This window comes from Macrobrachium nipponense, chromosome 33 (genome assembly GCF_015104395.2).
Source record: "Macrobrachium nipponense isolate FS-2020 chromosome 33, ASM1510439v2, whole genome shotgun sequence".
In the NCBI taxonomy this organism is placed as follows: domain Eukaryota; kingdom Metazoa; phylum Arthropoda; class Malacostraca; order Decapoda; family Palaemonidae; genus Macrobrachium; species Macrobrachium nipponense.
Window position 1 is genome coordinate 12,675,624 of NC_087219.1, and position 16,598 is coordinate 12,692,221.

A 16,598-nucleotide genomic window follows, 5' to 3' on the forward strand; every position below is an offset into this window, starting at 1 on the left:
CATTGCTCCAACAACGAAAAATTCGCGTAGGGATTTAAATATATTGAAACAATAATGTTTCTTTGATCAATTTAACAAAAAAAAAAAAACTTTATTTTAGCGTAGATTTTCAATGTTCCACCGGGGAGCTAATGCGATTACTACTTCTAAAAAGTAGGTGATGTTGAGAGCAACACCTACTGGCATTTATGAGAACCAATTAAGTAAAAAAAAAATATAATCAACAGTCTTGAATTTTTAATAAACTCCGCAATAATCTACTATTATATATAAAAAAAAACTTGATGGAATAAAAAATCTATTGGCAGGAATTAAATGGTTTTAACAAAGGCTTCAAACCATGGAATAGAGAGGATTTATGCTTTAGTTTAAACAATACCAAGCACCTATCGCGAAAATGTGATCGCGAAAATGTGAGCTCCATTTCTCGTCAAAATCTTCACCTCAGTTCTCAGTTTAACAAAGGAAGACGTCAGCTACTAAATCCCACTGTATGAGTTGTTAACAATAACTGAATCTGATTTTAAACCACATTGATCACAACCAAACATTTTAGTCCCTCGATATTGGACCACGTATGGTAACAACGAGGCTTGCGGAGCGAGATCCGGCCTTCCTCTCAGGAGCCGTTGATCAGGCAGGACAACCCAGGTCACATAAGAGTTCATAGCCAGAATCGTGTACGTCATGGAATTTTTTCAGTGTGTGAGAGAAAAAGAAAAAACTGTAAAACAATATATTGCCTATAATGTAGGCTATGCATGTTCACTCCGTATCACTTTTGTCTCGAGATGGAATGTGTTGTCAAGGTCTTTAGACCTTGGTGTGTTGTAACAGTAGTGTTGTGGCAAGGAAGACCGGGTTGAGGAGGATGCTTTTTCATAATTTATAATGAATCTTATTGGTTTAAATTTAATTTTCTTGAATCTATAACTCTAAAATTTAATGCTCACATTAATATCAACAACCACGAAGAGGAACTTTTGGGGGTCAAAACCTATTGATTCGAACCGAGTAACAGTAGCATAGCTAATGTAACACTTTTGCTTATTGATGAGGAATATGAATGAAAAACGAAAATATTTAACGATTTGAGCAATAATTTTATCTTACGGTTTGAGCAATAATTTTGAAAAATAAGAATGACCAAGAAAGTAACACGAGAGCTTAATAAATTTTATTGGCCAAACCTGAGTATTATAGTTTTTAGCTAATGAATGTGCATGGAAAATTTCATTGCTACTTTAAAATTAATTTGCAAGCAATGTGAAAATCTTCAAAATAGCAAGGCTGGTAGCTATAATACAGTACCTATAGGTCGCTATGATCATCAAAACACAATTATCATGTTTGCCATTTACATGCAATAAAGTTGCAAGCAACATAAACACACAAAGGCTGTAGCCTTAGTGGTTATTGGACCAACCAGATTTTCATTCAAATTAGGTATAATAAAGTATTTATGCGGTCTGCAAGAATGGTGCAAAATTAGGTAAGGTTGCAGCTTTTGGTGCAAAATTAGTGTTTAATTCTAGTCTCATGGCTGGCAATCTTTGATCACAAAGCCCAAAATAACTAATTAAGCACTAAATTATGATCCTGATTTTGAAGACTACAATAATTATGTTCTCAGTAACTCTTCCAGACGTCAGCAATATAAACACCCCCAGCATTAAGAGTTTAGGAGGGGTGAATGAACACCTATGAAAGCAATACTCTCACACTAACTATAGCGCAGGTATCCGTACAAAATAAGCTGCAATATGCTTGCCAACTTCTTGGTGCACTTACCAAAGTGCCCAGATGTGTGAAGAATTTTGCTGGAAGCTTCCAGACAGTACGAACAACTGTGAAAAATTTTCAGTGTGTTCTGCAGCTTATGGGGTTTCAAAGGTTCTTCAAGTTCAAAATATCAGCTGTACAGTTGAGAGTGATGTGCAAAAGAGAAGGATTGTGATTAAAAGGCTCATTACTGAATCTTTTTTTATTATTAATTTTAACAAGAATGTCCAAATTACATTAACATCCTGTTTCTATTTACAATACAGTATAGGAATCCGTATCTTACACTGGCAAGCAGATACAATAATCATTCTAGCCGTTGTTAAGAGACAAGTATATATATTTAAAATAAAATGTAACGTTCAGTTTTATCATTTCAGTTCTCAAATAAAATGCTGTTAAACCAAATTCACCTGAAAGACATTTGAATGAAATAATTGAAGACCTTTGGTAACATGTAGAGATACTATTAAGAAGTATAGATTTCTATTTACACATAAGGAATCATCAGAAGCTGATTTAAGTTAAAACTGTAACTGCAGGCACTGAAGAGTTTCCTAAAGCTGCTGATAGAATTTAATTAAATTTCATGTACCTATTAAATCGTCTCATTACTGAAAGAATGAAAAACTTGCTCTGTATGTCTATAAATGCACAAACAAGAAGGCAAAGAATGTGTAAACTATGACATTATTCTAATAGAAACTTTATCATTGCTAAGATAAAACCCAACTGAACAAACTGCAGCATTTGTATGTTTACATCCTCTATTCATACCCCTCTGATTCAAGATCACTAACTAACAAGCTGCAGTTCTTTTTTTACAGAGTTAAGGTTCCTCCCATCTCCTTAATCACCAGAACCTATTCCAGTCCTAATACTGCTTCTTCGGCAGTTACTCTTGTACCGTTTTCTCCAATTTTAGTTCTCTATTTACATTTAATAAAAATTCTTTAGATCAAGAGATACTTTGATTCCTTTTAGTACATTCTTGTGTTCCATAATTCCATCAAGTTGTTAGACTACCTGATCTATTGTAAGTACACCTGAAGTCATTTTGGCACAATTTATTATTTTATATTTTAATAGAAATTTTGTCCATCAAATTCCTCGTTTTTCTTTCTTGGATGTTGTACATTTCCAAATCTTAATCATTCTCATATCTTTGCCTGGGGAATCTATTTACAATTTGTGAACCAATTCAATGTCACCATATTTACTGAAAATTTCGGTACCTTAGACGCTATAGAAGTCTGAAAACAAATTGTAGTGACTTCTATTAGCCATTTGGTTTTTAGCTTTAGTTTTCATCTCACTACTACTATATCATTATTGAGGCAGACTCTACAGAGTAACATCCATAAGCTTTTGGTCACAATATTTGGGCTCAGGTACTACCACACTTCAGGGAGGACTTAAGGAGCCTGTAAAGTTTGTCTTGTTTCTTGACACCTAATACAAATTTGGTTATAAGGAATATTCAGCAAATATTCACGTGTGAAAAACTGTGATCAAGTTGTCTTAACCAGACTACTGAATTAACTTTCTTACTATCATAGGGCTGGCTTAAAGACTTCTAGATGAATATAATGGATATCATTTAATATACTGGAAGTCCTTCAACATTTAGAATGTTAAAAATTCTGACAAAATCTACTTCAATATTACTGAACATGGTTCTAGTATGAAGGAGATTTTGTCATGTGATGAGAAAGCCGACTTACTTTATTTGGCATAAAATAACTTTATTTGGCATAAAATCTTGCAACAACACATGATTTAAAGGTAACCGTACCAGCTGCACTGTGGTTAAGTTGTCTTAACCAGACTACTGAATTAACTTTCTTACTATCATAGGGCTGGCTTAAAGACTTCTAGATGAATATAATGGATATCATTTAATATACTGGAAGTCCTTCAACATTTAGAATGTTAAAAATTCTGACAAAATCTACTTCAATATTACTGAACATGGTTCTAGTATGAAGGAGATTTTGTCATGTGATGAGAAAGCCGACTTACTTTATTTGGCATAAAATAACTTTATTTGGCATAAAATCTTGCAACAACACATGATTTAAAGGTAACCGTACCAGCTGCATTGTGCAGAAATCTTGTATTCTACATTTTGTAACATGCCCATGATTTCAAAGTGTACTATTAGTTTCTCATTACTCAAAAATGATGGATGGACACTGAGCCTTTTTACTGGAATGTTGACTGAATACTACGATTCCCATAACTCGATTATTCTACCCTGAAATATCGTGATCCTAAAACTAAGTTCTTTAGTCAAGGGTATAACTCTGATGAACCTACAGTTACAGCTTTGATTTTTGGTTCACAATGAAACCAAATAATAAATCAATGGCTACTTTTTAAGTTGATATGCAGTAAATAAGACTACTGCATTATTAAACACAGTTTTTATGTTATAACTACAACTGTCAGTAAATTCAATCCTGCTCAACGTAATGGTCATGCAGAAAAATATGAGACACATGAAACAATTTTGCCTCTCATAAACCATATTCTACTAAGCTACAACTACATATGGCAACAAAATATCACTTAAATCTCACATCATAATATAGTAAATTTATGGATATAAAAATACTTTCAACATAAAAAGAAGTTTTCAACTCATATCTCAGTATATCAACTTTTTCATTTTCACAATCTTAAGGAAATTCATAAAGAGCAAGGTCTACAGATTATCCATCATTATGGTGAGACAGTTTTCAGCTCTCAAATGCTGGAAACTGTCAATTGAAAGTGTTTATCTATTAAAAGTCACAAAATCTTACTTTAATGCAAATTTCAAAATCTGAGGTACTGTGTTATTGTAAAAAAAACAATAAAATCACAATCCTTATACACCTGATTTCAAACATTTCTTATCAAAGTCTGCTCAATTGTTTAAGTCTCAAGAGGCACCTAAAACTCTGAGCAACCAAAAATTTTGTATAAAAACTATATTCGCATTTCTAATAAAGGCAGTACACATAAACTTCAATGGTTAAGGAGTAAATGAGTAAACGGAGGGTATATAAGAGTTTGCACATACTAAATGCAAAATTAAATACATAATCTATAATCATTTTTAATTTGAGGAGATATAGCTAACACAAAGCACACCCGATGAATGAATGTTGGGTATAACATTTATTCTGAATCTGTGGGGGAATCCTGGTCTAAATGAGAACTGACATAAAACATCATGAATGAGAAATGGCTACTGAAGAGGTTTTTTGTTATACAATAAGCTCACAAGAATGATGAACCCCAAACCCCTCAATGAGAGGTTCCAAACAACTCGGTCAAACTCAACACAGTGACAGGTAAGGTTCTATACGTTACCAAATAAGACAGTAAATAAAAATGTCATACTTTTATGAATCACTAAACTGTACCTTCCTGCTCTTGGCTCAATTACTTCATCTGCAGAAAATTTTTACACTGGCTTGCAATAAACGAACTACTGTATGGAATACCTTCTTGACATAACTATTGTAGGTATTTGGGATATTTTCTTTAATTTTCAAAAAAATTCAACTCAAGATCACAAGTAGTATGAAAGTTTTTTTTTTTTTTGCGAGTACGTACCACAAAATTTATTATATTATTATTTACCGGTTTATCAGACCACAGTTACTCGACTCTGACACGGCTGGCCCGAAGGATTGGTCGTTAATAGAATTTAAATTTTTTTTAATAACATACAATTCCTTAAAAGTTAATAATTAAACAAACTGAAAATGATGGATGTTTCGATAAAGTTCCATTTACTGATTCATTTCTAAAACTGATTTGCTTTTTGTTGAAGTCTGGGCATTCAAATAAAATATAGTACTGTACTATATAATTGTTAGTGTTAACTTGTGCTCACTGCAGCAAGGGACTAGGGGCATGCTGGCTACTCATTAAACATCCATAGCGGTTACACTGGATCTGGTCATTGTACCTACAACTCTGGCTGCATAATCAACATCTTTATTTACCTTTTCACCAATACATACTTTTTGTCATATGTAGAACGAAAACTTTATTTTGCTGTATAAGGGAAGCTTTTGGAATAGTTCTGAAGGGGTTCAATAACACTTCTCAAATTAAGGAAAACAACAAATTTCTGTGGTTCCATATGATACACTGACTGCACTCAATTTAGCTATGAAAACAGGTGTCTTTGCTAAAGGTTATTGATTGATTTGCTTTATTAAGTAAAACTGTACAGTCTCTTAAAGATTTAGAACCCCTAGTATGAATTGCATAGTGCAAGCCACTGCATTTTATGTTCGATTGTGTGTTGTGTCAAGGAGCGTATGCAAATTTTATGAACAAATAATATATGTGAATACAATTTCTGACTTATACGCATCCTCACTAAAGATCAGATTGTCAGTTTGTCATTCCTGCTTTCAGAAAGGGGCAATGTGCTTCTTTGTCCACATGATGGGTGGCCATACAGCATACTTTTATTATCATCATTATGTACTATTACCATTATCACTGTGTAGTACCAAACTGCTGGACTAAAAACTTAGTGAAAAGAAGCAGTAATTTTAACGTTATTTGGCATTTGTTTTAATTTAACGCAAATGGAGTATGAGTTTGTTTGCTTGTTTGTATGGTGTTTTTACGTTGCATGGAACCAGTGGTTATTCAGCAACGGGACCAACGGCTTTACGTGACTTCCGAACCACGTCGAGAGTGAACTTCTATCACCAGAAATACACATCACTCACTTCTCAATGGAATGGCCGAGATTCGAACTCGCGACAACCGAGGCATTAAGTACAGGAGAGGGGGATGACAGGTTGCCCCTCCCCTAAAATTTGGCAAGTAGCAGCATTTGTTTTTAGAAGATCATAAAAGAAAAGTTACAGTCATTAAATAATAAAATTCATAAGAGAAAAAACACAAGTTCAATCATTTAAAGCCAAAAATAAGTATTGGCATTACTTTACAAAAAATATATGAAATCTGTGTCGAGACTATTTTGATAAGCCTATGATGTTCAGGGGCCATTCACAACCTGTTATTTGTTGCACAATTCTTCACAGTCCAAAGGTAGAGAATTTTTATCTTAGGGGCAAGACAAATAAACAGTGATGAAACTGAATGACTTAATATTAAAATAATGAAAAGTATTTTTAATTTTTGCACTCCTTCAAGAGATCAATCGATCAAATAAAGCTTCATTTGAAAAAATTATGAATTTTGATCCACGGGAGCGCACATCACTGTCCATCACCAAACAGGTTTTGCTTTTTCATTTTACAATTTAAATTTTATATTTTGTAAAATCTACTGCCTTGTCAATTAAATGGACTAAATCACTTTGGTCAGAAGTCCCATTTTATTCAAAGATGCCAATGTTAGCTATAAGAATATTCTTCACTCTCCCCATTTTAAGCACCTAATACATCACTTGCACTGCCAATGGTTGCTTTAACTTACTTAGGATATAATATCTTTATAGTTCAACCCTACTAATGTGTTATAATATTCAAGAATTTCAGAATGAACATCACATTGTTAAACCAATAAGTGCTAAATTTTCAATGTTAGTGTGTATAAATTCAGGTTACTTAACTCAATTTGCAACTTTAATATCTGAGATCAGTTATTACACAGCTGAGATCATTTATTAACAAATTAATTTTTCATAAAAAGTTAATGATGGATAATTCACAAGACCCAAAACATTTGCTGTACTTAATGCTACTCAGAAAAAAATGTCACAATTACATCAAAATGAATGATGAATGAAATAGATTATCACAATAGTAACTACTAAACTGGCACCTTTTAAAAAATAAGTAATGAAGCAAAATGGAACCAATTTTTCAAACCTGTACTAAAAACAAAACTAACCATTTCAAAACAAGGTTGATCACGATTAAGTGAAGCCTATTTGTGACACGATAACATTTGTCTGGGCATGTTTTTTATACAGATATTTCCTTGGGCCAAATATAACATTCACTGATGAATCTCTTACTTAAAGATAGTGTCAGCAAATAACTTTTATATGCATAGATAGTGGCTATACAAACACTTGTATTAAATATTTCTCTAGTGATATTTTATTAAATAAAAAAGGCCACATTCAATTTTCATCTACACCTAAGACCAAAACTTCCTAGATATAAGCATTAAAATATAAAATAATTCTCAAAAATGAATTTTTCGAATACACAGTATGAAAAGCAATGCAGAAATAAAAGAATTAATACTGTACTTATGTAATTAAAACATTAACAGATGACAAAGCCATTTTGTAAAAGTAACAAATGTTATTGCATTAATGACACAATACATACAGTAAACATAGTTTCCAGACCTACAGAAACTTTCAACTTATGATGAATTATCAAGAACATACCCAGTCGTTAATTGGCAAGTACCTTAATGCCCTTCGAGGTGAGGTAATGTTCATTCAGCACATAATGCCCAACAAGACTAGGGTTCAATATGGTGTCCAGAGCACAAAGAGTTAAGATTTATGCCTTAACGGATAATAATAGCATAGCATTAAAAATACACCATGCTTATAGAGTACCTTTATGTAACTGCTTAAAAATTATCATATTAAGTGTATGTACATAGACACACACACACGACAGAAATACAGCAAAAGAGAGGCGTTTTATACACTACAACCTTATCAATATTAACAAAAGAAATGAGCACCAATGCAACATGGATAAACTGTAAGGTAACTTAACAGGCCATTGAGTTGTGTTTCTTGACTCTAACAGGGCTGGCCCAAAGAACAGTGATATAAAAATACTTAACAAATGGCACCAAGTTATTATGATTTAAATTATCCTTTCACCTGACCCCATGATGGAGAGACTACTCCCTTATCACTATTTCTGAAACACATCATCACTACCTTTTCCAACAACTAGTTTTTAATTCCTTGTTGAATTACATGGCCAAGCTAATTAAATCCAAGTCTGATTAATTTTAAGATCTTTGCTAAAAACAGTACCTGCAATACCTACTAATACAACTTTTTTAAACACATGCAATTAATTTATTAACTCAAATTAATCCAAAGGTCATGAATGCCAATGAGTGCATAATCATGTAAAATCGTGTTTGCTTAAGTATTTATATACTATACTCAAAACCCTAACTGCACAAAAATAACAACACCTGTGATCAAGTGCTCTAGCACTACAATAATGACATATAATATTTGGAATTTAATCTACTTCAATGCACATGGAAAATCTTACATCACTGACTAAACCTGGCAGTTTTAGTTGTTAACAATCATGAACAATCGGCATTTATTCATAAATTAATTTTGGTATAAACCATATTCCATATTTCAAAAAGTTCAGTAGTCATTTACATTATACATAAATTTATTCATAAATTAGGTTTATAAAAGTTTCTATTCAACAAATAAGTCACCAAACAGGTAGATGAAGTACTGAGTGTGATTACAGGAGCTGTTTAAAACACTATAAAATCTAATGACTAGCATCATAATCATTACAAATTAGTATATAAGAGACCACATAAAAGAGCACATATCTTTGAATTTAAGTCTTTCTTTGCACTACAAAGCAAAATGAAAAACTAGTGACAAAGAAAACAATTATAAAAACATTACTTTCAACAAAAAGGACCCACATCTAAATCTGAAACATGTCTCTTCAAGGAATGAATCTGAGGGATATGACAAGTAGTTCACATTACAGATTTAAAAATAAAATATCTTATGAACCTAAATTGACAAATCATACTATAAACTTGCACTGACAAATCATCGTATGAACCTGCACTGAGAAATCCTGAACCAATCACACATGATCAGGATTATCACCTTTCCATCCTTCTAAGAACATCATCTTGTATTTTCAGTATCACTCCCTTCTATACATCCACTCATATGTATTAATGTGTGGGCTGATTTTTTTCTAATAAGACCTGAAGGAAAAAGTAAGAAGATATTGATGTTCACTGACCAACTTGGCCACACTGTACAAAAAAAGAGGAACAGTTCATAATGAGGCTAATTTCAAATACTAATATCATTAATATTGCTGATCAAAATGAGCAAACATTCACTTGGAATAAGCCTTAAAAGCACCAACTTAGAAAGCACAAAGCCCTTTTGAAGTAGCACACAGCTTCTTTCAAAGAGCATAAACTCTTGAACTTAGAAGCACTGGCAAAATGGCTGAATCACACTTGTACAGTACATGAAATGAAAAACCTCTGATATTAGGCAGTTAGAGAGTGTGGTACACATACTAGTACACAAGTGTGTGTGGGAACATGTGGTGCTAATGGAAGCTTCCATTTAAAAAAAGAGCTTATGGTCAAACCTGACATCACCTGGTTATGATCCAAATCATAACTGCAACTGCTGGGGAAAGGAGACTAAGGCTTAGAGCAGAGGTGAGCAACTTTTTAAGCATCAAGAGCATCCTATTGTTTGTTTTTCAAGACGAGAGCAACAAACACTTTTTTCATAATCATTTTTGAAGTTAATTAATCTAGTTTATATTGCCATTCTATTATGACTAAACCTTTAAAGTGCCAAACACTAAAATTCTAGGGTTAATATGAATTTTGATATTAATGTCATATTTTGTGTTGACGAATTAGGTGTTCAACATTTCTGTCTACCGGCACCCTCATAGTTTATTTATAAATGTTTAATTATAAAGTGCTGCATCAGGGGTAATGAGCATTAAATTCACTTCCCCTGAAGAGGTTGCTCGCAAGCAACTGGTTGCCCACCTGTGGATTACAGCAATAACATCACAAGGATTAAGATCCCACAAGACTGGTAATATTAACATGAGAGTATAGTATAGTCCAACAGAGGTAGAGCAAAAGTTAGCAGTATAGAAGGCAGTGAGTGCATCTTTTATTAAGATGTTCACCCATAACCGCACGTGTATCTTGATGGGGATGCCCTCATACTGGTGTACCTCCATTGGTATGCCTTGTGCACTGAACTTCAGCAGCCTTTTCAAGTCTTTTGCCTCACGTCTTTAATCCTCCATCTGTATTCCTTCATCCTTTCACCTCTGATCTTTTCTTACTTGGTTATTTAGCTTCTCTAACTTAACCTTGCTACAATTTCCACTCTCATTATGTATGTCAATCAGCCATCCTCATGACTCATCAGGCATCTATATGGCTGCTGTACATGTGTGTGATTAGTATGATGCTTAATTTTTGTATTATAGTATCTAACTGAACCAAATGAAAAACAATCACGACCTATTTTCCTTTAGCTCTGTCCACTTACCTAACATCACTTTATGAAACTTGTACAAGCCCAATATACAAAATACTTATGGAGTTGTAAGTGTCCAACACAAAATAACAATCGCCTCATGAAACTTGCCGGTGTCCAATATAAATAAAAAAAGCTTTTGATTATTTATGGAAATCTTACATAACCTAAGTACAAAAAACTTTACAGTCGATCACTGGGATTCGCGGGGACAAGGACCACAAGCGACCCCCCCACCCCCCATGGCTAAAATCCACAAATACTACTTAACATCCCTCTAAAAATGTTTATAACTGCTTATTTTGATAGTACAAACACCAAAAATGCCCTCTAAAATGCTTATGCTCCAGTATTTTATGTTTTATCATGAAAAATGTATTGAGTCACGAAAATATGAAAACATACAATAATTAGTGAATAATTTCCACGAATGTGGATATATGCTCCACAGAAAAATCTGCGAATAGGCGGGGGGGCCACTGTACCTTTACCTTATTTTTGTGGAACTCTAAACATATTTGGATTTCAAGGAGTATCCAAAGAGGAAAAAGTTTCTAATCCATGAATTATGTTCAGATTAAGGAATATGATCAGTCAACTGGCTCATATGAATGTTGGTGTTCCAAGCATTGATGAAAACCCTTTTCACCAAACAGTTAAAAGAAAATATATACTCACAAGTCATAGTATGCTCTGAACTTGATTGCACTTTGAATAGCAACATGATGATACAGAAATAGATGTGGCTAACTTAAATCAGTCAAGTTTATATGAGCAAACACTTAAAGCTCCTTGGAAATTGAGAGTTAAATTTTCAACTTAATCTAAATCTTTTTATCAAGTCACCATTACACAGAGAAAAAATGTAATCTTAATCTTTTCATAAAATCACCATTACACAAACAGAAAAAATGCCCATTTACATTTTTTTTCTTATTCTATACTACTGAAAAATTCCTTCTACCAAAAAAAAAAAGAAATTCTTTCAACGTCCTGTTAAATCATTCTTCTTGTCACACAACTTATACTGTAATGCTCTATGAATCAACTCACAAATGGTTTATTCAATGTCTAATTATACAATAATTAGTATTGCACAAAATAAAAGGGTACATTTTTACAATTAAATTCTTTATGGAAAAAAAATGAAAGTACATAGTATATCACTATCATTATTGCATAAAAAAATGCTTCCCCATTGCTCAACAAAAAATTTCAGTTTTACAATCACAATTTAAAAATCATAATGAATGACGACAGTAATCTTCTGTGCCTGACAGAATTTAATGCCTATAAATGATGCTGGTAGCTTATGCTGAGGATATTGATTAATAATGTAAATACAGTATTTAAGCTACTATATGGATGGCCATTTGGTGTAGCAGAGATGCCATTTCGATTACCAAAATAGATATATGTATATATTGTATATATAAAAATCAAATCTACAATAGCAAAATATGGTCCAAAGGAACCCAAATTCATAAACAATATACGAAAATGAAATCTCACACTCATCCATTAGGATCTAACCAGCACGCTTTTGCAAAGGCATCCACTCACAACAAAGATCCTTATGTACACAAGTAAAACCCTAATTGCACAATCACATCAGCTGCTACAGAAAAGCACACATATAAACCAACAGATAGGAAGGGCAGATATGGTTTAAATATATGCCACAAAAGTTTACACTGAGAACAAGATATTGATTTGAAACATTATAAATGTCAGCATTGAATACTGTGTACTGTACTTGGCAAAACACTAGTTACACATAACCTCTAGTTTATACTATGCTAAATTTAAATCTTCATATATGATATGACATACCTTGATGTGAATCACTGGAGAATTAATAAGATTTCATTATATCTACTAACCTCCTGTTACAGTCAACAATGAAATGTAGATATAACTCACCACTTATATAAAAAAATATTCCAGGAAAGTAAAGGGAACACACATACACAACTGTAGAGATTTACTTTGGTAATCTACATTCATCTTTTTTAATTTCAGCACTACTTTAATTAAATCAATTTTTGTTCATTTATCATATACATAAAGAAATTCTTGCAAACCTTCCAGTAGAAGTCTATGTTAAATGACAATTCTAAAGGTCTAAATAGGGATGCCCAGCACTTATGCACAGTTGTACCACCAGGTTAGTAGGATTCAAGTGTGTTCAATAGAACAGCATGTTGAAATTTTCTAAAAATAACAAAAGCAATCCATCCAGAATAAGACCAACAAGATAGAAACAAATGGAAATAAAAATCAAAATAAATTAAACTTAAATATTAGAAAAAGGATCTGCAACTAATCCTGGCTCTCTCATGGCAAATGTATATACGTACTGAGGGAAAAACTTAAAAACTGGACAAATCAGGACAAGGCATGAATTATTTGAATGTATGTGAATTTCCAGCTTAAAGTCAAAAGTATCATACCATGTACCTCAAAATCCTAAGATCATAAAATTTCAAACTCAAGCAAATTGCAATACTATGCAGTAAATAATATAACCTCAGGTAAAAGGAGCAATAAATAATGAAATTTTAACTCGCATAAATGTTATTTTGTCCACTGAGCACTTTACATCCCAATTTTTCAGTCAGCCTTTGCATACTTGTTGGGAGTATTTGTTTAATGGTCTGTGGCAACAGGGGTCATCTCCACCTCTGTATTCTCTTGCTATTTACTTGACAGTTCTCAAACTTTTAAGCGGTGCCAAGATTTACGTATCCTGACCTACACAGCCAGAAGCTAAGTTCCTCTATTTGAAGGTACACTTGGCACACTTTACTTAGATTGTCTCTGTTTCTCGCTTCAAAAAGAATGAAAATACATAATCAACAATAACAGCAGTAACAAGAGAAAGGGAGCATACCTCTACCAAGCCCATTATACACTGGCTATGATCCACTTAAACAGAAAAGGAAGGTTTCGTTTAAGATGAATCACCACCTCTGAACTTATTCAACTCAATCTACTCACAATTCCTGAGATGACCTGCTACCACACATACAGAACCTAGAGGAGAAAACAGACACTCCCATCTTCCCTAATGGTAGCAATTTGATGTACTGGTACTTTCATATTCAGAGTAAACATTTTCCAGAATATAGCAGAAAGTGAGATATATTCAGGACTCTGATACAGTTGTAATCAACCACATGAAGAAATACTATGTCAAAGGAAATGCCTGAGCTACCAAAGATGATTTAGCTATGCACAAGACCAAGGTTTTCTGGTCAATTAACTTAGTTGCAGATACACTACAGTTTTGCAGAAAAAGAAGACTACTAAGAACTTTGCAAAAAATATTTAATATCTGGAATATCAAATTTACTACACCCTAATTACCCAAACAAATTTACACACACGTTTTGAGAGATTTAAAGAATAAACTATAGGCACGGAAGCCCAAACAAAATCTTTAAGAGGAAGGGTTAATCCTTGAAAAAATCAGAAACAAAATTCTTTTTTATAGAACTAGAAGTATGACTCAGTTTTTGAGATGACTGTTTAATTTAATCTCATTGTCAATTTTTCCATTTTTTTAATGCTCCAAAATGGAAATGTTAACTCTTGTTTTTCACGAACTTCCACAGAAGAGGGATAATCTTCGCAGAAAAACAAACCCAACAATAAGAGCCTGAAAAACTGCTTAATCAGTAAGACCATAAGAGTACACTATATCCTGAAAGAAGAATATTCCTTTGGTACTGGTTGAGGTAGTCAGCCACTGTCCTTTTCTAATTGCATTAAGTTCCATCTTAAGGTGTTTGGCTGTTTTAATAATTAATATTATTAACACCATTATATTACTATTAATACTGCATATGTTATGTAGCATTAATATTATGAATATTAGGTAGTTCAGGAAAGATTTCCTAAAAGGCCAGGAAGCTTCAATGCTGAGCTAAACCTTCAAGGATGGTAAAAAATCCTGGGACTTACAAAAACAAACCAAATGTTTTGGACAAAAAATTAATTCATATGTTCTGAAATTAACGCTGTGTTCCCTTTCCTTAACTGATTTTTTCTTATACATGTCTAAAATTATGATACAGTTATATTTAGTACTACTGTACCTTCTTTAAAAATTTTCAAGACTATTTATGGCATAAATTGCATTAATTTACATATGATATAAAAAATTCTTTATGAAAACAAAAGCAATATTATACAAAAAATGCAAATCAATAACAACAAAAAACCAACAATTCGACTTCCAATTTTCATCACTTTACTTTATATATGTAACAAATACTTACTAGAATTTACTTTACAAGTAAATGCTGCATTTTGTATATATATAGAATTTCATATATATACAATCAGACACTCCTGTGTTTAGTTGTGTTTGCGACTAGCTTGCAAATAAAACTACAATAAATGATTAATCCTAAAAAACACTGCAAAATATCATCCAAAATCATATGTTCCAAACAAAAAATAAACATGGCAAAATAAGCCAAACTCTTGGGGGCTCTCAAACAGAATCAGTTTCTCATTCGTAAAACTGCATCAGTCCCTCATTGATCAATTTGAAACTGACACTAGGCAGTCCATCTCCTGATAGCTAATTCACGACTGTTGCTAATCAGTCCTTCGTCACTAAATACGCTGAATTTTCTCTCATATCGAACTTCATTATTGCTTACTTTAAAATGGACATGGAAGTGTAAATCAATCTATAATCTTGAGTTGTTCAGCAGAAACCACGAACTTAGATACCAACACAAAGTTTCATTTTTCAAATTCTAAAAATGACAAATGAGATCAAAGCTCATCATAAAATCTGACGGATGACATCCCAAAAAAATATATTAATCAATGGCTACAAAAATAATGATGATTAGCATCTATTAACTATAACTGGTTGCCAGGAAATATATTTATATATATATTTATATCATTAAGTTATTATAGATATGTAACATGAAATACAAAGGAACAGTTACAAATATATGGACGGATGCACATCATCATCAAGTTATTTACTTTAAATGAAAAACAAATATGGTACTTTGTCTTCCATGTCCTTCCCCCAACGAAAGTAGTGGTCTCTATAAATCTAAATGCTTGTTGCTTACATAAGAAAACTGGCCCTTTATTCAGGTGGGTTTATCACATACACGGTCACCAGTCTACAATATTAATATTGGAGACTTTTATGACCAGCAAAAATCTCTGTACAAGTCCCTGTGCTTATCATTCATGATTTATTACGTGATTGGAAGCACTAGATACATGTAAGCTAGGACTTGGATGAGGAATCACCAGATGATACCTGACCTTCAAGTGTCAAAGTAGAATAATTCTTGCCCACACCCTTCAGTCGCTCAATTTCCCGCTTTGCCTCTTCTAACTCTGCCGATAAGCGATCTCTTTCGGATTTTAACTTAAGTACCTCATCTGATTCTGTGGAAGTGGAAAACAGGATAGTTAAATAGAGCAACAGAGTATACTAATAGCAAATCAAATTACTGTAACATAATTATGAAGCCTTTCTTCTAAATGACACAGACTT

At 32.8% G+C, this 16,598-nt stretch overlaps 1 protein-coding gene across 4 annotated transcripts in view; it reads right to left on the bottom strand.

Moving 5' to 3' along the window:
• Window positions 1-1,969: 1,969 nt before the first annotated feature.
• Window positions 1,970-16,598, bottom strand: part of LOC135202945 (bridge-like lipid transfer protein family member 3B) — a 318,889-nt gene continuing 304,260 nt past the window's right edge. For all 4 annotated transcript variants that reach the window (XM_064232430.1, XM_064232433.1, XM_064232432.1 and 1 more), the window contains one exon: window positions 1,970-16,489. In XM_064232430.1, the coding sequence (XP_064088500.1) occupies window positions 16,326-16,489 (164 nt within the window). In that variant the 3' untranslated portion in view covers window positions 1,970-16,325. The remainder of the gene's footprint in view (window positions 16,490-16,598) is intronic.